Here is a 22,500-nt window from a genome sequence, read left to right as displayed (position 1 = left end):
TTCATCCTTAATGATGGACTCCAGCATTTTGCCCACAACTGATGTAAGGCTTACAGGTCTGTAATTACCTGCTTTTTCCCTACCCCCCTTTTTGAATAGTGGGGTAACGTTAGCTACCCTCCAATCCATCGGCACTGTTCCCGAGTCTAATGAATTCTGAAAAATCATCCTTAGTGCATCCGCTATCTCTAGGGCCACCTCCTTCAGTACCCTAGGATGCATGTTATCAGGCCCTGGGGATTTGTCCACCTTCAATCCCTTTAGCTTCCTTAACACCATATCCTTAGAGATATTGATTTGCGTCAGTTCCTCCTTTGCCAATGTCCCTATTTTTCCCGATATCCCAGGGAGGTTTTTTGTGTCTTCCTTCGTAAAGACTGACCCAAAGTATGCATTTAGTTGATCTGCCATTTCCTTATTTCCCATTATATATTCCCCCGTATCTGACTGCAATGGACCAACTTTGGTTTTCACCAGTCTTTTCCTTTTGATATATTTATAAAAGCTTTTGGAGTTAGTTTTTATATTTTCCGCCAGCTTGTTTTCGTAAGCTATTTTGCCCCTCTTGATCATGCCCTTTGCCCTCCTTTGCTCTATCTTAAACTGTTCCCAATCTTCCGCTCTGGCGCTTTTTTTGGCTATTTTATACGCCCTATCTTTGGATTTTATGCTGTCTCTAATTTCCCCTGTTATCCACGGTTGAGTCACCTTTTTAGATTTCCTTTTATGCCAGATTGGTATAAACAATTTTTGCAATTTTGTCATTCTATCTTTAAATGTTTGCCATTGTTTATCTACCTCCAGTCCTCCCAGGAACGTTGTCCAATCAGACCTACTCAGTTCCCGTCTCATGGCATCATAATTCCCCTTGTTTAAATTCAGGACCTTAGTCTCTGAGTCAATTTCTTCGCTCTCCATTTCGAGTGAGAAATCGATCATGTTATGATCGCTCTGACCCAAGGGTCCCCGTACAACAAGATTACTGATTAGTCCCTTCTCATTGCACAGTACCCAGTCCAATATAGCCTGTTCCCGAGTTGGTTCCTCGACATATTGATCCAGATAACCATCCCTTAAACACTCAAGGAATTCCTCCTCCTCATTATTTTTACTGATTAGGCTAGTCCAATCTATATGTAAGTTAAAGTCACCTATGATGACAGCTGTGCTCTTATTGCACGCTTCTCTAATTTCCCTCGTGATGCCCTCCCTAACCTCTATTTTACTATTTGGAGGCCTATATACCACTCCTATTAATGTTTTTCGCCCCTCGCTATTTCTTAGCTCCACCCATATAGATTCTGTATTAACTGAGTTAATATCCTTCTTTTCAATTGCATTTATCCCCTCTTTTACTAGCAATGCTACCCCTCCTCCCTTTCTTTTTTGTCGATCCTTCCTAAATACTGAATACCCCTGTATGTTAAGCTCCCAGCCCTGCTCACCCTGCAACCATGTTTCCGTAATCCCAATTAGATCATAATTATTAACCTCTATTTCCACAGCTAATTCATCTACCTTGTTCCTGATGCTTCTCGCATTAAGGTATAAAACCCTCAGGCTTTTTTTATGCTCACATTTTCTATGAATTAGTTTGGCCCTTTGTTTTTTGTTCCTCACCCTTTTACCATTTATTTCTGTCTGCCTTTCACTTTCCTCTATTTCACTACATAGGTTTCTAGCCCCCTGCCATACTAGTTTAAATGCTCCCGAACTGCTTTATCAAAAATTACCCCGAGAACATCAGTTCCATCTCTGCACAGGTGTAGACCGTCCCTTTTGTATAGGTCACACCTACCACAAAACTGGTTCCAATGCCTCAAAAATTTAAAACCCTCCCTCTTACACCACTGCTCAAGCCACGTATTTAGCCTAACTATCCTGTTCTCTGTACTCTTACTAGCACGTGGCACTGGTAGTAATCCAGAGATTACTACCTTCGAGGTCCTACTTTTTAGCTTGGCTTACAAATGCTGAATTACTTGAAGCCCAGTTTAACAGCTTAAACACACACTCATCCACATGGAGGCAAAAAACCTACCCAAATTGAGTTATGATTTTGAAAAAAAAATTAACCCAAGATGCCTGTACTTATGAGTCCTAATGGCGACCTGGAAATTGGTATTTTAGAGTTTAACTAGGCCAGGTAATCACCTGGATACATCACCTGAATGGCTTGAAGCAATGTTACTGCCCTAAACCTTTCCTTCTTGGTAGTATGTGGATTTGAAACTCAAGCCAAAGCCACAAAAGGGTGGTTGCTGGAATCCCTCTCTAAGCTTCTGGGCAGGGCATGTGTATAAGCAATGAGGAGCACAGCCTTTCTGCCCCATTCTGGGAGTTACCTGAAGATTCTTTTGGTAGCATTTGAACGTCTCAAAGCTCCTCCACTTGACTGCCCTTTTCCATTAAATTATATCGATGTTGTTGCAGTCCCAAAAGGAGTGCAAAAAACAAAGCCAAACCAGTTGGCAGATCGAGTCACTGGCCCATAGATCATGGGCCTGAGTCGACATGATGCACTATAGCCTGTTGCTGCATTTAGATAGTCTGATGTAGGACCTCAATGGATGGGGGCGACTAGTCTTGAAAAGGACCACAAACTATGTTCTATCACCTGAAGCCATGGTGATTGAACCTGGATCACTGGATTTTGTGACAGACAATCTGAGACATGTCTGTATATTAGCCCAAACCCCCCAGGTGGTGGTGTAAAGGAAAGTAAAGTAGAGATGACCAATCACATAAAGCCAGAGAGTTGGTGGCTTTGGGAGATTTGATGCAAGTGTAGGGACATCTGGAACTATGACATTCAACTGTAGAATGGTCAAAAGGCTTGCATTTATATAGTGCCTTTCACAACCTCAGGTCATCCCAAAGCACTTTACAGCCAATGAAATACTTTTGAAGTGTAGTCACTGTTATAACGCAGGTCAAGGCTTTTGCAAATGGTCCCCAGATAAATCATCCTTCTCCTTGGGAGATGACTCCTCCCATTTCCAACTGGAGCAATCTGCACACTTCTGGCCCAAACCCTCTTCAGGTTTAGTGCTGACTGGTGTTGAGCTGTCTCCCTTGGTGTGACAACAGCATCAGGCACATAGGAATTGTATTTGGTTGCCTTCTTTGATAGTATTACGCTAACATGGGAGGACATAAACCATGTTCAGCACTGGTAGGTACAGAAATGTTGGAGAACTGGTCAGATTTTCCCTTTGTGCTTATGCTTTTTAACTAATATATTCTTAATTGATTCTAGACATTATATGAAGCCAGTCCTGGTAAACAGACAAATAAAATCTGTGACATGCAGCACTTAAAGCCGTTTGTTTGGCTTGAAGTCAACACGGTGCTATTTGGCACCATAAAGCTAAATCTGTGGCTCTTTTGTCAACGGAGATAGATGTTAAACAAGAAAATAGAGGTTAATACAAGCAACTGATTAAAAAAATCATAACAACCAATCTCATTAATTCAGGAACAAAACTATAAACTAAAAGACACCTATCCAAAAAGAAGAGATTTTAAATGTAAATATTAGATTCACAAACAAGACATTTTTTCCTGGGTGGAGGAACTTGGATGCAGCTTTTTGCAACACCGCATGGTAGCACGGGTATTGTGCAGCTTGGCACTAGACAATTCACATACCAAAAGTGTCACTAGGGGCCGTCAGCCAATACTGTATGTCACTTTCCCACGTCATCAATCAACCTGGCTCAACTCCAGTAAAGTAGGAGGATGCTGAATGAAAAAAAACTTATATTTTGTGATGTATGTCACGTCAGTGTAAGCTCAATACAACATATGAAAAAGTTCACAGGAATTGGACAAAGAGATTCTCCCCGTCCTCAAGATACCTTGGCTATACATCCTCCTCTTTATCTTGTGCTATATCTGACTCCTTTCCAGATTCTTCAGCATGTGCCAGCATGTCAGCCATCAGTGCCTCCTCCAACTTCTTCCGCACCTGTTGTACAAGTTCTTCTTGCTTCCTGCAATAAATACATGGGCATATTTTAATAGTGGTACGCTCAGCTTTTTCTTCAAGGCTGATCAAATAACGATGTTACACAACAGGCAGATCTCAAATGGTGTACCAGGGTCTATTTCTGGATCATGGAGCCTTTTACTGTGGACCATGCAAGAATTTTAAAGGCATAGGGAGGCATAAGCACAGATCCATCGGCCACCTTTTAACCAATATCTCTTCCACTTCCGTCTCATGAATCATCTCTCATTTCCACTTCTGCCTGACCAATTATCCCTCACTGAAGTGAGCAATGATCGACAGCAATGAGCAAACAGGCAGAAGCAAGAGAGCTCCGTGGGCAGGGCAAAAGCTTCTCTTCATTGCAGATGCCCCTGACAATGGAGAAGAACAATGCCTAACATTTTTTGATCAACAATGTCTTAATTTGGAATCGAGACAAGTCAGTATACAGCAGGTTTGCAAACTGTGGTCCTGCGACTGTTTGAATCAATGCCCAGGAAAGATGTAAAGTAGCTTATTGTTGTAGTTCGCTACTTTTTTTTTCTTTGAACAAAAGCAGCCCCCCAATTAAATATTAATACTAATAAATCAGTATTATTTCCCCTGTAACCAAAATGGCTTATAATTTTTTTTTACCCCCTGCCAATATATAAACAACCCAACTTTCAGAGAACTGGCTACATTGTAGACCTAGATTTTTGTGAGTTTGTCTCAGTAAGCATCTTCTTTTGCATTCTCTAGGCAGCCAGCCCTTAGTGAGGTGAATGTCTGAGGTAAATGGACTTAACTTGAAATTAATTAGGAACTCCCTGCTATACAATAGTAAGCCTGCACTAGTGCAAATTCCCTAAAGGGGAAGGGGAAACAAATCAATTAACTGTCTTCATTTTTCCATTTGATTAGTTCAATGAAATACTGTCACAAGTTAAATTATAGGTAGGGGGGTTTAGATGATCATAACATCCTGGGGTCACCATTGACCAGAAATTAACTGGACCAGCCACATAAATACTGTGGCAACAAAAACAAGACAGAGGCTAGGTATTCTGCGCCGAGTGTCTCACCTCCTGACTCCCCAAAGCCTTTCTACCATCTACAAGGCACAAGTAAGGAGTGTGGTGGAATAATCTCCACTTGCTTGGATGAGTGCAGCTCCAACAACATTCAAGAAACTCGACACCATCCAGGACAAAGCAGCCCGCTTGATTGGCACCCCATTAAAAACATTCACTCCTTCCACCACTGGCTGCAGTGTGTACCATCTACAAAATGCACTGCAGCAACTCGCCAAGGCTTCTTCGACAGCACCTCCCAAACCCGCGACCTCTTCCACCTAGAAGGACAAGGGCAGCAGGCGCATGGGAACACCATCACCTGCAAGTTCCCCTCCAAGTCACGCACCATCCTGACTTAGAAGTATATTGCTGATCCTTCATCGTCGCTGGGTCAAAATCCTGGAACTCCCTCCCTAACAGCACTGTGGGAGTACCTTCACCACACGGACTGCAGCGGTTCAAGAATGCGGCTCGCCACCACCTTCTCAAGGGCAATTAGGGATGGGCAATAAATGCTGGCCTTGCCAGCGACGCCCACATCCCATAATCGAATTAAAATAAACAGCAGCAAGGGTGGGAGATTTTACTGCAAGTACATGGAAAGCAAACCTCACTTACACATCCTAAATTTAAAGATGTCCAAATATTACTAGACACCATAAGTTTTAATTTAAAGTCATTCATTTAAAGTCATTCATTTAAAGTTAACTGGTCACTGTTAAAAAGGTACAATTTAGAGCTATCAAATGTTATTTAAGATTTACTTGCAACTTAAGTTTTAGGATTGGATTCAGAGTGCTTGTACAACAATGTTTGATATCTGTGAATGGGAGATAGTAATCGAACACGACACGGACAACAGTGGCAGAAAAAATTGGAACCCAGGTTTGTGTAACCTCTTCTAATAGAAGGATTGGGAGGAATAGGAACAGGAGGAGGCCATTTAGCTCCTCGAGCCTGTTCCGCCAGTCAATGAGATCATGGCTGATCTGCAACCTAACTCCATATACCTGCATTTGCCCCATATCCCTTAATACCTTTGGTTAACAAAAATCTATCTACAGGAAACTCTCGTTTAAACGGCACCTAAATATCCAGAATTCTCTATTAACTGGCAAAATTCTCGCTCCGAAAACAACACCTCAATAACCGGCAATGTTGCCAAGTCCGAGTTAGTCAGTGGGGGTAGTTCTCCAAACTGCCACTACTCGGCTTCTTGGCGCTGTCGGGAGTCGGAACACCTCAAAACCCCTGTAACAGGAGTCTGACTCTCCCACGCTGCCGGTAGTCTCTTCTGATCCGCCATTTTACAGAGGTACTGTGCGTCTCCCACGCTGCTGGTAGTCATTGCATTGCATTATGGAAATCCCAAAAGTTGGTCCAAGCAAAAGGAAGAGTGTGGTATTAACTTTAAAACAGAAAATCGACATATGCCAACGACTAGAAAGGGGAGAGAAGCGTATCAACATTACGAATTAATTCAAAATCGGTTCGTCAACAATCTACGACATCAAATCGCAGAAGGATAAGCTGCTCAAGTTTTATTCAAGCTCGGAGACATCTAAGGGTGTAGAGACACGGCGTACACTTCGGCCTAAGCTTGAAGAGCTGGATACCGTGCTTTATGGAGTGGTTTTCTCTTAAGCGTTCAGAGGGTGTTCCGATTTCTGGACCCATGCTAATCGAAAAAGCGAAGGATTTCAACGCAAAGATGGAGCTCACCGACGAGTATGCTTTCTTAGAGGGATGGCTAACGTGCTTCAAGGTACGGCACGGGATAAGACGACTCGATATTTCCAGGGAGAAGAAATCAGCTGATCACAACGCCGCAGAAGAATCTGCGATTATTTCAATTGGATTATGCAGCAACATGATTTGTCGCCAGCACAGCTATACAATGCTGACGAAACTGGCTTATTTTGGAGGTTTTTGCCAGAATCAACACTTGCTGGGGTTAGTGAGGCTAATGCTTCAGGTTACAAGAAAAATAAGGATTGTGTAACCGTGCTAACATGTGCGAACGCTGTTGGATCACACCGGGTTAAACTTCTTGTCATTGGGAAGTATAAAAATCCCCGTGCATTTACAAATGTGAGGCACTTACCTGTTGAGTACAAAGCTCAAAGGAATGCTTGGATGGATAAGGAAATCTTTTCGAATTGGTTCCATCATATTTTTGTTCCATCTGTGAAGGAACATTTCTGTAGAATAGGGGAACCTGAAGATAGCAAATGCATTTTATTGCTTGATAATTGTAGAGCCCATCCGCATGAATCAGAGTTGGTTACGGGAAATATTTTCACCATTTATTTGCCACCAAATGTAACTTCTCTCATACAACCCATGGACCAGGGTTTATCCAAAATCTCAAGTGTCATTACAAGAAAGACTTCCTACGTAAACTGGTAAGCCAAGATGACAATATTCACGCATTTCAGAAGGAATACAATCTTAAAGATGCCATCTTTAATGCTGCATGTTCCTGGAACTTGGTGGAAGGTCACACTTTGAGACAAGCCTGGCGCAAATTGTGGCCTTCTGTAATGTTTGCTGAAGGTTGTTCTTCAGAGGAGGAATTTCATGGGTTCAATGTTCGTCCCAAGAGGAGTACAGTAATGGAAATGGCTGGCATGGTGAAAAATGTCGGCCCAGCAAACCCTCTACGTCACCTCAGTGAAAGTGATATTGAGCAGTGGGTTGATGCAGATAGAGAAGTTGCTGTTGTGCATATGCTAAGTGATGATGAAATAATGGAGAATGTTTTGAATCCAAAGAAAAAGAAAGTGAGATGGAAAGTGAAGAGGATGAGATTTCTGAAGAGATGATTTTTTCTTGGGCTAAAGCTGCAGAAGATTTTGCTTCATTCCTCAAATTTGCTGAAGGCCATTCTTGCTATTCTGCCCAAGAAGTTATGCACCTCCATATTCTGCATTCCACCTTTCTACAAAAAAGACAAGAGTCCACTGAGCAAGCAGACATCCGGGACATGTTTAGGAAAGCTTCCAAAAGAGTTGAAGCAGTGGAAGTGCCTGAAGAATCTGTTGAAGTGCATGATCCTGATGACCCAGCTGGCATGGATATTCCTGATGAACCAGTTGACTTGGAATAAGTGTACAGTCAACCACCATACAGTACTTTATACTGTACTGTACAGTCGTTTATAAGTTTTGTTTTACTGTTAAGTAATTAAAGAGTTATGGATTACCCTCAACTGGCAGTACTGTACTTAATCAAGCATCTTCCACCGTCCATTTAACACAACATTCTGTAGGTGAGTACCCAATTACTGTATACTGCACATTTCTTGATTTTTTTGTTTTTCTTTGTTAAAAAATGCCTCAGTAGATAACCCTCTCCACCATCCGGAAATTTTGATAAACCGGCAACACGCCGGTCCCAGATAAAGAAAGTTTCCTGTATCTCAGATTTAGACTTAACAATTGATCTAGCATCAATTGCTGTTTGCGGAAGAGAGTTCCAAACTTCTGCCACCCTTTGTGTGTAGAAGTGTTTCCTAATTTTACTCCTGAAAGCTCTGGCTATGCCCCCTAGTCCTAGACTCCCCGACCAGCGGAAATAGTTTCCCTCTTATCTACCCTATCTGTTCCCTTTAATATCTTGAAAACTTCGATCAAATCACCCCTTAGCCTTCTAAATTCTAGGGAATACAACCCTAATTTGTGTAATCTCTCCTCGTAACTTAACCCTTGGGAGTCCAGGTATCATTCTGATAAACCTATGCTGCACTCCCTCCAAGGCCAATATATCCTTCCTAAGGTGTGGTATCCAGAACTGCTCACAGTACTCTAGGTGTGATCTAACCAGGGCTTTGTATAGCTGCAGCATAACTTCTATCCCCTTGTGTTCTAGTCCTCTAGATATAAAAGGTGGCATTGTGGCGGAGCCACTAAGGGACTCCGATCAATTGTATATAATTCCCTTTAATAATGTTAGCTACAGCCTGAGTCTGTATCTTTGTTTTCACTGTTTACATGTACAGAGCGCGATCACTTTAATAGCGCGGGTAAACGCGATGACGTCATGCCGTTCATCACGTGATCCCCCACCGGCGGGAAAAACGTGATGTCATGACGTCAGCCACGGGACCGACCAAGCAGTCCTCGTGGAGCCTCCGAACTGACTCGACCTATATTCGATGTTCTCCTGTAATTATCCGTTAAACTCTGTTAGTTTTCATTAAACCTCGTTTATTTGATCGCCTGAGTGGACCTCAGTCTTTTGGATAGGAACCAGACATTCCTACATTGGTGACCCCGACTTTTGCGAATGGTTTTCGCAGAAGTTACTGAACATGGAATCGAACGCCGTTGCTTTGAAGCTACCACAGTTCTGGAAGCAACAGCCAGCCGCATGGTTCATCCAGGCTGAAGCCCAGTTCGCAATCAGGAACATCGTTGCGGATCAGACCCGTTACTATTATTAAGTGGTCTCCGCCCTCGACAGCGCCACAGAATCACGGATCGTCAGCCTGCTTGGTAATCCACCAGAAGATTGCAAGTATGAAACGATAAAGGCGCGGTTGTTACAGGTCTTCGGGCTCACGAAGTCGGAGTGCGCCCGCCGGCTGCTCGCTATGCCTGGCCTCGAAGACTCCAAGCCGTCAGAGCTCATGAGCCAAATGCTCACGCTCCTGGCTCCGAACCGGAATGCTTCCTCTTCAGGGAGCTATTCCTCAGCCAGCTACCGGAGCAAGTTCAGACTGCCCTAGCCAGGTCGGAAGTCACAGACTGCGCAGAGCTGGCTGCCGAAGCGGACAAGATCTTCGCGGTGGCACAGCAGTACTGCGCTGCCACGAGGCGCCCATCCCCCACAGACGCTGCTCCAGCCCCTCAACCTGCGGGGTTGTGCTTCTACCACGCCCGTTTTGGCGCGAAAGCAAGAAGCTGCCGCCCTCCCTGCAGCTTTTCGCTCAAAAAAAAAAAACCCAGCAGCAACCCTGTCGAAAGAGGACCGGTTATAATGAGCGCCCCGCGGCTGCGATGGCAAATCGGTAATTCGGGAAAACTCCTCTTCATCACCGACTCCCTATCTGGTCGACATTTCCTCTGCGACACCGGGGCGCAGTGTAGCATCCTACCCGTGTCAAATCTTGATCTACAAGCTGGGGGGGGGGGGGGGGGGGGGCACGGCCCCTCCCTCGAGGCGGCTAATGACGGGGCCATTCGGACCTTCGGAAGACGGCGGGTCCAGGTGTGCTTCGGCGGCCAGCGGTTTTACTGGGATTTCATCACGGCCAAAGTCTCAAGCCATCCTCGGGGCAGATTTTTTGTGCGCCAACGGCCTGCTGGTGGATGTATGGCACCGCCGGTTGATCAATGTGGCCACTTTTCACTCCATCCTGTGCCACCGCGGTAACGCCGTGTCGCGCACTGTCTCCTGTGCGTTCCCACCTCCGGATGACTTCACTCACCTCCTCGGAGATTTCCCAGACCTGACCAGACCCACCTTCTCTTCCACGGCCACGAAACATGGTGTCAAACATCACATCACCACTACTGGCTCCCCGGTCTACGCACGGGCCCGGCGCCTCGAACCTGGCAAGCTCGCGGCTGCGAAAGCGGAGTTTGACATGATGGAGCGGCTAGGGATTATTCGCCTGTCGAATAGTCCCTGGTCTTCGACTCTCCACATTGTTCCGAAACCTGGCGGCGGATGGCGGCCTTGCGGCGACTACCAACGCCACTACTCCTAATCGGTACCCGATCCCTCATATTCAGTATTTCTCTGCCCATTTGGCGGGAAATACCATTTTTTCAAAAGTTGACCTTGTCCGTGGCTACCACCAGGTCCCCGTACACCCGCAAGACGTCCCGAAAACTGCAGTCATCACCCCATTCGGCCTGTTTGAATTTCTGCGGATGCCATTTGGATTGAAGAACGCTGCACAGGTTTTCCAGCGCTTGATGGACTCCGTGCTTCGGGACCTAAAGTTTCTATTCGTCTACCTCGACGACATCCTCATCGCCAGCCCTAATAAAGAGGAGCACATCTGCCATTTACGCACCCTCTTTAGATGCCTCAGTCAACACGGCTTGATCATCAACCCGGCCAAGTGCCAGTTCGGCCTGCAGCAGATTGATTTCTTTGGCCATCGCATCACATCGGACGGCGCAATTCCACTGCAAACGAAGGTGGAGGCAGTTACTTCGTTCCCGCGCCCGCAGACCATCAAGGCCCTGCAGGAGTTCCTCGGGATGGTAAATTTTTATCACCGGTTCGTCCCTAATGCAGCTCTGCTCATGCAGCCCCTGTACCAGGCCCTCAAGGGCAAGTCCGGCAAGGATCCGATTAGCTGGACGGTCGACATGGACCGGGCGTTCGTCGACACAAAAGGCGCCTTAGCCAACGCAACCGTGCTGGCGCACCCACTGCCAGGTGCCACTATCGCCCTTACCACCGACGCGTCAGACTGCGCCATCGGCGCAGTGCAGGAACAGTGGGTGCATGGGACGTGGCAACCGCTGGCGTTTTTCAGCCGTCAACTACGGCAAAACGAACGGAAGAACAGCACGTTCGACCGGGAGTTGCTGGCCCTTTTTCTGGCCATCCGCCATTTCCGGTTCTTGCTAGAGGGGCGTCCGTTCACGGCTTTTGTGGACCATAAGCCACTAACGTTCGCTATGGCCAAGACCACCGAACCGTGGTCAGCTCGGCAACAACGTCAGTTGACGTTTATCTCAGAATTCACCACTGACATTCAGCATGTGTCCGGTAAAGACAACCTGGTGGCGAATTGCCTCTCCTGCGCAACCGTTCATGCGGGCCAGCTCGGCATCGACTATGCCCTCATGGCTGCGGATCAAGCCTCGGATCCGGAAGTCCAATCTTACAGAACCAACCCCTCTAGCCTCCAAGCGGCCGACGTCAAATTCCATGCCGCGGGCACTACGCTACTCTGCAACGTCTCCGTAGGAGATCCTTGCCCTATCGTGCCGGTCGCCTGGTGCCGAAAAGTTTTTGACGCCATACACGGGTTGTCGCACCCTGGCATGAAGGCCTCGCAATGGCTGATGTCGTCCAAATTCGTGTGGCGGGGCATGCACATGGATGTTCGCGACTGGGCCAACACCTGCGTGGTCTGCCAAAAGGCCAAGGTGCAGCGTCACGTCACGGCTCCATTGGCCACTTCCGCTGTTCCGGAACGTAGGTTTGATCATGTGCATGTGGACCTGGTGGGGCCACTTCCGCCTTCGCACGGGTTTACTCATCTTCTTACAATGGTGGACCGCACCACTCGATGGTCGGAGGCGGTTCCTTTGTCATCCACCACTTCCGCAGATGTCGCCAGGGCATTCATCTCCTCTTGGGTCGCCCGTTTCGGGGTACCGGCGGACATCTCGCCTGATCGTGGGCCGCAGTTTTCTTCTGAGCTCTGGAACGCTGTGGCTCAGGGGCTCGGCGTCAAGCTACATCGCACCACTGCCTACCATCCACAGGCGAACGGCCTGTGCGAACGATTCCACAGGTTGCTGAAAGCCGCACTGCGAGCCAGCCTTCAAGGCGCGGGCTGGGTGGACAGGCTTCCATGGGTCCTTTTGGGACTTCGTACGGCGCCTAAAGATCTTCAATCGTCCTCGGCAGAGCTCGTATATGGCCAGCCGCTACGTGTACCAGGGGATTTCCTTCCGACTCCAACAGAGCTATGGTCCGCATCCCAGCAGCTCATCAGCCACCAGGAGACGGCCAGAAGTTTCGCTCCAGTGCCTACGTCACATCACGGCTTGCAGAGCTCCCACGTCCCAGCTGAGCTGAAGAACGCCAACTATGTGTTTATCCGCCACGACGCTCATCGGGATCCGCTCAAACCCCCTTACACTGGTCCTTTCCGCGTGATAGAGCCAGGAGACAAAACTTTTTCGGTCGATGTCGGAGGTAAACCGGACCACATTTCGGTTGACCGGTTGAAGCTGGCTCACTTGGACCTTGACCGCCCAGTCGAGATCGCACAACCGCCGAAACGTGGCCGACCGCCCACAGTCGCCGTGCCAGATCAAACGCAACCGCCCGCCAGCCGTCCATCAGCTTCCACTTCAAGGCTACAGAAGTCGATCTGACAGGCTTGTCAGGCCTCCTCGCTGTTTTAGTTTTGCTATTAAAGACAATTCTGGGGAGGCGCATGTGGCGGAGCCACTAAGGGACTCCGATCAATTGTATATAATTCCCTTTAATAATATGTTAGCTACAGCCTGAGTCTGTATCTTTGTTTTCACTGTTTACATGTACAGAGTGCGATCACTTTAATAGCGCGGGTAAACGCGATGACGTCACGCCGTCCATCACGTGATCCCCCACCGGCGGGAAAAACGTGATGACGTCAGCCACAGGACCGCCCAAGCAGTCCTCGTGGAGCCTCTGAACTGACTAGACCTATATTCGATGTTCTCCTGTAGTTATCCGTTAAACACTGTTAGTTTTCATTAAACCTCGTTTATTTGATCACCTGAGTGGACCTCCGTCTTTTGGATAGGAACTAGACATTCCTACAGCATTCCATTAGCCTTTTTGATTATTTTCTGTACCTGTTCATGACATTTTAATGATCTATGTACCTGGACCCCCAAAGTCTCTGGACCTCCACTGTTTTTAGCTTTTCACCATTTAGAAAGTACCATGTTCTATCCTTTTTAGGTCCAAAGTGGATGACCTCACATTTGCCTACATTGAAATCCATTTGCCACAGTTTTGCCCATTCACTTAATCTATCAACATCCCTTTGTAATTTTATGCTTTCATCTACACTGCCTACAATGCCGCCTATCTTTGTGTCATCAGCAAATTTGGATATGTGGCTTTCTGTGCCATCATCCAAGTCGTTAATAAATATTGTGAATAGTTGAGGCCCCAATAAATATTGTGAATAGTTGATGCCCCAACACAGCTCCCTGTGCGACACCACTGGTCACAGCCTGCCAATTAGAGTACATGCCCATTATCCCTACTCTTGGTTTCTTGCCGCTTAGCCAATTTCCTAACCAGGTCAAAAATTTGCCTTCAATTCCATGAGCTTCAACCTTAGTTAACAGTCTTTTATGAGGGACTTTATCAAATGCCTTCTGAAGTCCATATAAATAACATGCATAGACATTTCCCTGTCCACTACTTTAGTCACCTCTTCAAATTATTCAATCATATTTGTCAGGCAAGACCTACCTTTCACAAATCCAAGCTGGCTCCCTCTGATCAGCTGAATATTTTCAAGATGTTCAGTCACCCTATCCTTAATTATAGACTTTAGCAATTTCCCAACAACAGATGTTAGGCTAACTGGTCCATAATTCCTTGGTTTCCCTTTCTCGCCATTCTTAAATAGTGGAGTGACACATGCAATTTTACAATCTAAAAGGAATGGTTCCTGAATCGAGAGAACTATGGAGGATTATAGTTAGGGCATAAAAAGAAACAAATTGCTTGCAGGGATTGACATCTATTGCAGGAAAAAGGGCACAGAAAAAAGTAGCAAAAGCACAAGAGTTAACAATCCTTTCACCCTCCATTGCCCAAGAAGGTGCCGATGTCAACTTATTCAGCTCAGACCATTAACTGAACCTGGGACTGTCCAATCTGCACGGTCTAGCATTGCACTGACAAGTGCCTTTACCCTCTGGGACTTGAAATGGGTAGCTTTTCCAATTCACCACCTGCTTAGTAATCTGGCAGGACGAATCATATGGCCTTTATTGAACCTGCCTGATTTTCATTCCATTGTGATCTGCGTCGCCAGATTACTGCCCAGGTGATGAAAATGAAAATCTACTCCCAACGGTTCATTGTGGAAGCACTTCCCAACATGGAGGGGAAAAACAAGCAAAATGCACTTGCACACTGCCTAGGCAGGCTGACTAAACTCACATCAATAAACTGATGTGGAAAAAGTAAGAAAGACTTGCATTTATATAGCACCTTTCACAACCTCAGGAGTCCCAAAGCGCTTTGTAGCCAATGACGTATTTTTGAAGTGTAGTCACTGTTGTAATGTAGGAACCGTGGCAACCAATTTGTGCACAGTAAGCTCCCACAAACAGCAATATGTTAATGACCAGATAATCTGATTTAGTAATGTTGATTGAGGGATAAATATTGGCCAGGACACTGGGGATAACTCCCTGCTGTTCTTCAAAATAGTGCCACGGGATCTTTTATTTCATCCGAGAGAGCAGGTTTAACGCCTCATCTGAAAGTCAGCACCTCCAACAATGCAACACTCCCTCATGGAGTCTGCCTGTCATCTCAGGAAGGTTGCAGAGATTGTAGAAGGCAAAAATTACAAAAACATTTCTTACATCCTGTACATTACATATTGTGAGCAATACATAATTTAAGTATCCAGAATCAGGAAAAAAAAAGAGTTCTATGCAAAAAAGATAGAATATTTACTGTACCCTTTTGAATAGTCACAAATATACAACTTTTACCACCCAAATAGCTCACATTTGAAAATTAGCCACCGTCAATTTCAGGTTTGACAAATGATGGAGGAAGTGAGAACATAGATGGACTAGAGGATAATATAGAACAATTGATAGAGCTAACTATAAAATAGGAATTGATTCAGAAAAAAATTAACAGCTCTAGTGGATAAGTCACCCGTTGACATGCACCCTCAGGTGTTGAAAAAAATCAGAAGAGCTAGCTGAGGCTCTAGCCACAATTAAACAAAATGTGCATTATACAAATTGTGCTGGGAGAGTAGCCAATGTAACACTGTTGCACCAACAAAGAGAAAGATAAACCAGGAAACTATAGACCGGTTAATCTAATGTCAGTGTGGGAATACTCTTTGAAGCCATAATTCGAGATCAAATTAGTAAGAAATTAGAAATGCAAGTCATGTAATTAAGTGTTTTTAAAGTATAAAATTACTTGATTGGACAGATAGAGGGAATGCAGATGTACAGGAAACTTTCTGGTATCCGGCACTGACGGGACCGAGCTGTTGCCGTTCCATCAAAACTGCCGGAGAAACCAGCGCTAATGTTAAAACATATGGAGCTTCTGAGCTCCGTGTGAAGCAACAAACCCTGTTGCTTAGCAACAGCTTCAAAACAGTCGGCGTAGCTTGCAAGCGTCTCTGTAGCTAAGCAACAGCTTCAGCTAGACCTTGCAGAGCCACGAATGGAGGAAAAAAAGCAACGAGAAGTAAAAAAACTTATCGGAACCGACTCCTGAATTTTGCCGGTGGATAGAGCTTTCCGGACATTTAACCTCCGGTTAAACAAAAGTTTCCTGTAGCATATTTGGATTTTCAGACGGTTTTGATAAGGTGCCTCATAAGAAACTTATTAGAAGCGTATGGTCTAGGAGAAAATGTAGCAGCTCGAATAGAAAGCTGGTTGATGGACAGGAAACAAAGAATTGGGTAAATGGATGTTGTTCAGACTAGAAGTCATGTACCCCAGGGGCCAGCTTTTGTTTTCTTATATGAATATAATAATATGGACTTGAGTATAGGGAACACAATCCCAAAATTTGCTGACAACACAAAAGTAGGAGCTTTGACAAACTGTGAGGACTGCAAGAAACTTCAGAAGACTGGTTAGTGGAATGGGCAGATAGGTGTCAGATGCAAATTAATGTGGCGAAAAACAAATGGGAGTACACAGTCACTGGAAAGACGCTGAAGGGTGTGGATGAACAGATAACTAGGAGTTCAAATACTAAATCCTTAAAAAGTACAAGTGCAGGTAGGTAAAGTTATAAAAAAGCCAAAGATGGTTGGCTTTTTATAAATAAGAGCATAAAGTACAAGAATAAAGAAGTATTGATGAATTTATACCAAACACTGGATAGTGTAGTGTGTGCAGAGTTGAGCATGCCAAACTATGACTTGAGAGCAGACATTCATCAGGATGATGCCAGGTTCTATAGTTATGAGAAAACTTGAGATACTGGGACTATTTCCACTGGAGCATAGATGGCTAATGGTAGGTTTAATAGGATGTTTTTAAAATTATGAAGAGTTTTGATAAGAGTGAATAGGGAAAGACTATTCCCTCTTGTTAGGGAGTTGGTGATAAGGGTCATTAATTTAAAATTATCACCAAGAATGCAAGGAAGGAGGTTGGGAGAAATTTCTTTACACAGTGGGTTATTGCCACAGGGAGTGGTTGAGACCAATGTTGCTTTTAAAGAGAAAATTGGATAAATATTTGGAGCGAGAACAGGACAGTGGGATTGGTTTTAGATTGCACTAACAAAGAGTCAGCACAGACAGAGTCAAATGAGTCCCCTTCTGTGCTGTAAACTTCTATAGCTCATTTAGAATTGGGACTAATTTCAATTGATTTTATAATGCCAAAAGCAAGTTTATTGTAAATTAGTTTCTAAATCAAACTTGTTCTTGGATCCAAATCCAACCCTTCAGCAATTGAATCTCAAAATCACTCAACAACAAGCGTGGTATTTAAGAGTAATTGGCATGCCCATTTTCTAGTCACTGTTTTAAAAAAACAATTGCAACCCGAGTAAATCAGGTTTTCATTTGTCAAGATCCAAGAACTAATGGATTTTAAAAGTCTCCCGTACAGGAAGAGAGTGTATGCCTAACTTTTAGTAACTTAATTTTTTGGGAAAACCATGTATGATTTATGCACAAGAAAATGTCATTATGTTGCAGATGGGTGGTGCACATTTGGTCTTCTGTTACACAAGGACACAGGAATTGCACCAGTTCATTTTGACCTGAAGCTAAACTGAAATTGACTCACTATTCACCTCTAACACCCCTATCAAAAAAAGATATCCAAGTGCAGGAAACTCTCGATTTACCAGCACCTAAATAACCGGAAATCTCTGTTAACCGGCAAAATTCAGGAGTAGGTTCAGGTAAGTTTTTACTTCATATTAGTGGCCGTTCCTGGGTCTGTGGCCGTGTAACCGGGGTTCCTGCACCTGTTGCTATGCAACAGGGACGCCTGGATCTGTGGCTGGGGTTCCTGCACCTGTTGCCATGCAACAGGGACACCTGGTTCTGTGGCCATGTACGGGGCCCTCGTACCTTTTACTATACCTCTCTGTAATCCGGACTTTTTGATAAACCGGCACCACGCTGGTCCCGGATAAAAAAAAGTTTCCTGTACCTGTGGAGGTGGAAAGGTCCGAGTGTGACATGTGAAGAATACATAATATTCAAAGAAGTATGATCCTACAAGGTAGGCAATCTTTCTTCATGGAAGCCTCCTTCACACACCAGCAAAACATATTAAAGTTGTACCATTCAGTGTACTGGGTGAGGTGTGGGGAAAGAAAGAGATGGTAAAGCCCCTATGGAGGAATTGTACAACTGTCAGGACTGAACTTCCAAAGGCATTATTGTGTTCTGCAATTAATTCTGGAAAGTAATTTTTAGCATGTGAGTGAGTGAGGCCCATGAATCAGCTGTGGAGTGAGTAAAAAAATCTTCAATCTCCCCTACAAGGTAGTGGCTGTACTGAATGCACTCAACCATTCATTTAGTGTCTATCGTGTTTGAATCACAGAAAACAAACAATCCTAAAGTATTACTAGAGTCAGAATGCCACAAACACGACTAAACTAAAAGCGTGCATTTAATCACTTCCGCAAGCCAAACCAATGCTAATAGTGTCAATGTGTATAAAACAGGTTATCCTCCAATGATTCAAACACAAAAGTATCCTGGAAAACAGAAATAACAGCAACACAAACCTAAATAACAAATGATTTTTAAACCAATGTCAAATGCTGAAGGTTGCTCCAGAATCTGAAGGAACATCATGAGATAGAACTAACCAATTTCGAACACCACCAATGCAAAAATATTTCCCATTTGGTACTATTATCTCCATTATTGGAGGTCCTGTAGGAACGAATCAATGTATCTACCACTGAAAGCTCGACGCCCTGCTATAACAATCACCATCTTTCAATAAGCAGGTAACCATTAAATGTATTGGACTCCAACTGAAAGATTAAATCTCGTCTTCAGTGAGATCCCGTCTCTGCTCACTGCCAGGGGCCAAGATGTCCAAGGAAAATTATTTTCCAAACCAATACAGTAAATATTATTATAGCTACAGTTCACAATACTTTCATATGTTTTAATAGTATACCTCACGTAATAGTTACTGAGCACAGGACAATTAGTGTTCCTACCTAATGTCCTCATCGGTGACCATGAAAGCTTTGCAGAGCGGTTGAGAGGTATTCAGCCATACACCAGGATTCTTTTCCACTGCTGCAGAGAGTTGGCCAGTGATTGGATTGGAACTAGTGTGTAAAGCACTCGCAATAGCAGACAACAAAGTTTCATCTGTGCATCCTGGCCCCACACCTGCAAAAGAAAATATGCAAGTAGTTTTAGTTATTAATCACAATTTTCTCATGAACCAGACTGTTAACAATAAGTCATCTTCCCACGTCCTATGGCACTTGCTTTTCTTAAGTAATGGATATCCCAGTTTAGATAACTTGGGGGGAAAAAAAGTTTTAGAAGCAAGACTGCCAGTTTCTTTAGATGATTAAAGTTAACTTGTAAATGGTTTATGGATCAATGCGTGAAGAGATCATTTATAACTCCTGGGTTTTTTTTTGTTGACAGTGACATCCTAATTAGATATTGGAAAGCTCTATGATATAGTATACTTGTACTTCTAGAAAGCATTTGATAAGGTGCCACAGGTTTACGGCAGTGGGTAAAACATGGGAATGGATAAGGAATTGTCTAAAGAGAGCGCAGTGGATACTAGTTCAGGAAGTAATTGTTGGGATGGTGAGTTGTACTGAGCAGAATGCCCCATGGATCAGTGCTGGAGGCCTTTGCAGTCCTAGTCTGGATAAATTACTTGTATTCAGAAACAAGGGGGCGGCGAGTCTAATGAAGCAGGCAAGGAATTACAGAAGGACCTAGACAATATGCTGCAAGTGGGCAAAACTATGGCAGATGAAATTCAACACAGACAAGTGCAAATTCATTCAAATGGAAGGGAAAAAGTGTGGGGTGCACTTAAACAATGGTGTCAAACTAGCTATGGGACAGATCATGAGATCTGGGAGTGGTAAAATACTCAACTCTGACTTGTCCAGTCATTGTAGAGCAGCAATTAACAAAGCAAAACAGAATCATAGAGTGATACAGCCCAGAAAGAAGCCATTTGGCCTATTATGCTTGTGCTGGCTCTTTGAAAGAGAATAGAGTTATATTACCAGATCAACAACTTCGTTATAGAGCGCCTTTAACGTAGCAAAATATCCAAAGACATTTCACCAAGGTGTAATCAAAAAGATGCTCAGCCAAATAAGAAACGGTGATCAAAAGATTGGTCAAAGAGGGGAGTTTTAAGGAGGATTTAAAGGGAGTGGAGGCGACGTTTAAGGAGGGAATTCCAGAGCATGGGGTCTAGACTGCAGAAGGCATGACTGCAAATGGTGGAGTAAAGGGAGGGGAGGATGCGTAAAAGGCGAGTGGTGATGGTGGTGGGGAAATTGTAGGGCTGGAGAAGGTTAGAGACTGGGTAGGATGAGGCTATGTACGGATTTGAACACAAGGATGAGAATTTTAAACTTGAGGCGTGGGGACCAACAGCCAATGTAGGTCAGCAAATACTGGGTGATGGGTGAGCGGGACTTGGTGCGAGATTGGACGGGGACAACAGAGATTTGGATGAACTGAATTTTACAGAGGATGGAAGATGGGAGGCTAGCCAGGACAGGCGGAGAATTAAGCAGTCTTTGTGATGGAGAATATAGGGGCAGAAGCGCAGCTCAGGGTTGAATAGGACACAGAGGTTGCAAACCGTGTGGTTAAGCCCGAATAGAATAGCCTGGGAGGGGGAGAGAAACAGTGGTAATGGTACAGAGTTGGTGATGGGAGCTGAAGACGATGGCTTCTGTCTCAATATTTAACTGGAGGAAACTATGTCTCAGACAAGACTGGTGTCTGACAATAGAGGCAGTGGAGGGTCAAGAGGCAGTGGAGAGGTAGAGCTGACCCCATATCTGCAGATGATGTCACCAAGGAGCATCATATAAACGAAGAGGAGGAAGGAGCCATGAATACATCCTTAGGGGGACTCGAGCTAACGGTATGAGGGCAGGAAGAGAAGCCATTGCTGGAGATGTTCTAGCTACTATGGATAGGTAGCAGTGGAATCAAGAGAGGGCAGTGCCAGTGAGCTGGATAATGGAGAAGTGTTGGAGGAGGATGGTGATGATGTAGTTGACGGAGTCAAAGGCTGTAGAGAGATTGAAGAAAACAAAGAGGGATAATGTACCATGGTCAGTCAGAGATTGTCATTTCTGACTTTGGTTAGAGCCATTTCAATGATGTGACACTGGTGGAAACCTGATCGGAAAGATTCAAACAAAGGGAGTTGTGGGAAACATTGGCATGGAATTGGGAGGCAACAATACATTTAAGGACTTGAGGAAAGGGAGGTTGGAGATGGGGCAGTAGTTTGCATGGGGACAACAGTGTTTTTTTTTATAAAGAGGAAGGGGGTGATGATGGTGCTTTTGAAAGTGAGGACAATATCCAATGATGGTGAACCATTTAACCAGTGAAGTTTAAGGCCATCATGCTGAAGCTGTATAGTGCTCTGGTCAAGCTGCACCTTGAATATTGTTTTCATTTCTGCTCACTGAGGCATAAGGGAACAAAGCAGAAAATCTCCCAGCGCTTTCCCAGCTCTAGTTTCAACCTGTGCATTATTTGTTTCAGACTGTACATGGTTCATTTGTCCAGCTTATTTGAGGACTGGGGGAGGGGGGGGCAGGGGTCAGCAACCTGTAAGGTTGTTACTCTTTTCCTGTCCTCTCATTAGAGGGTGGCCAGGTCATGCAGGCGTGCTGAGTTTTCTGCTGTCATGAGGTAGAAGAGGGAAATGTGTCTGCAGAGGTGATCTGTGCTACAAAGAGCAGTTCTAATTGTGCTGAATTGCCATGGGTTTTGGAGAGTAGAGTAAGCTCCTAGAAGCACAGGTGGAGATGGGAAGAGAAAGAGAGAGTCTTGATGCATGCAGTGAAAATTGGGGAGAAGCTGTTGGAAGGCTAAAACCAAGCTGAGAGCAGCTTGCCTATTTCTAAAGGAATAGAAACATAGCATAGCATGAACTTCCAAACTTATGACTTTCCAAACTTTAGTACACAAAACGATAAATTATTTTCAGATGGTTGTGCCCATGAGACACAAACTGCAAAATCATTCCACAAGATTTTCAAAAATCTCTGCCCTGACCCCAAATAAAAAAAGCAGGCAATGATACAAAAATGTGTGTTCACCTTGCAGACCTTTAGGTAGATCCATAGTTTTGATGATTTCTTCTGCAATATCAAAGGCATTCAATCCAGTAAGTTTTTTCTCCCAGAATAACTAAAAAACAAGTGAAGGAAAGGAGTAAATACTTCAAAGAGTAAACTGGAAAAAAACTCAATAGTTTTGCAAATTTGCTACATATAAATTTGTTGAAGAAACATTTT

General features: G+C 44.5%; 1 protein-coding gene across 4 annotated transcripts in view; it reads right to left on the bottom strand.

Annotated features, from left to right (window-relative positions):
• Window positions 1–22,500, bottom strand: part of LOC147108170 (methyl-CpG-binding domain protein 3-like) — a 41,305-nt gene that overhangs the window by 2,982 nt on the left and 15,823 nt on the right. For 3 of the 4 annotated variants that reach the window (XM_086004702.1, XM_086004699.1, XM_086004700.1), the window contains 3 exons: window positions 22,303–22,393; window positions 19,180–19,357; window positions 3,861–3,995 (listed from right to left, as the gene is read on the bottom strand). In XM_086004702.1, coding sequence (XP_085860828.1) covers window positions 3,866–3,995; window positions 19,180–19,357; window positions 22,303–22,393 — 399 coding nt within the window. In that variant the 3' untranslated portion in view covers window positions 3,861–3,865. The remainder of the gene's footprint in view (window positions 1–3,860; window positions 3,996–19,179; window positions 19,358–22,302; window positions 22,394–22,500) is intronic. The other variant, XM_086004701.1, reaches the window with a different exon arrangement.

Source organism: Somniosus microcephalus, chromosome 13 (assembly GCF_052327205.1).
Source record: "Somniosus microcephalus isolate GS21.2 chromosome 13, FLI_Smic_1.0, whole genome shotgun sequence".
In the NCBI taxonomy this organism is placed as follows: domain Eukaryota; kingdom Metazoa; phylum Chordata; class Chondrichthyes; order Squaliformes; family Somniosidae; genus Somniosus; species Somniosus microcephalus.
Note: the sequence above shows the minus strand (reverse complement) of the source record. Positions and strands in the feature narration are given on the sequence as shown.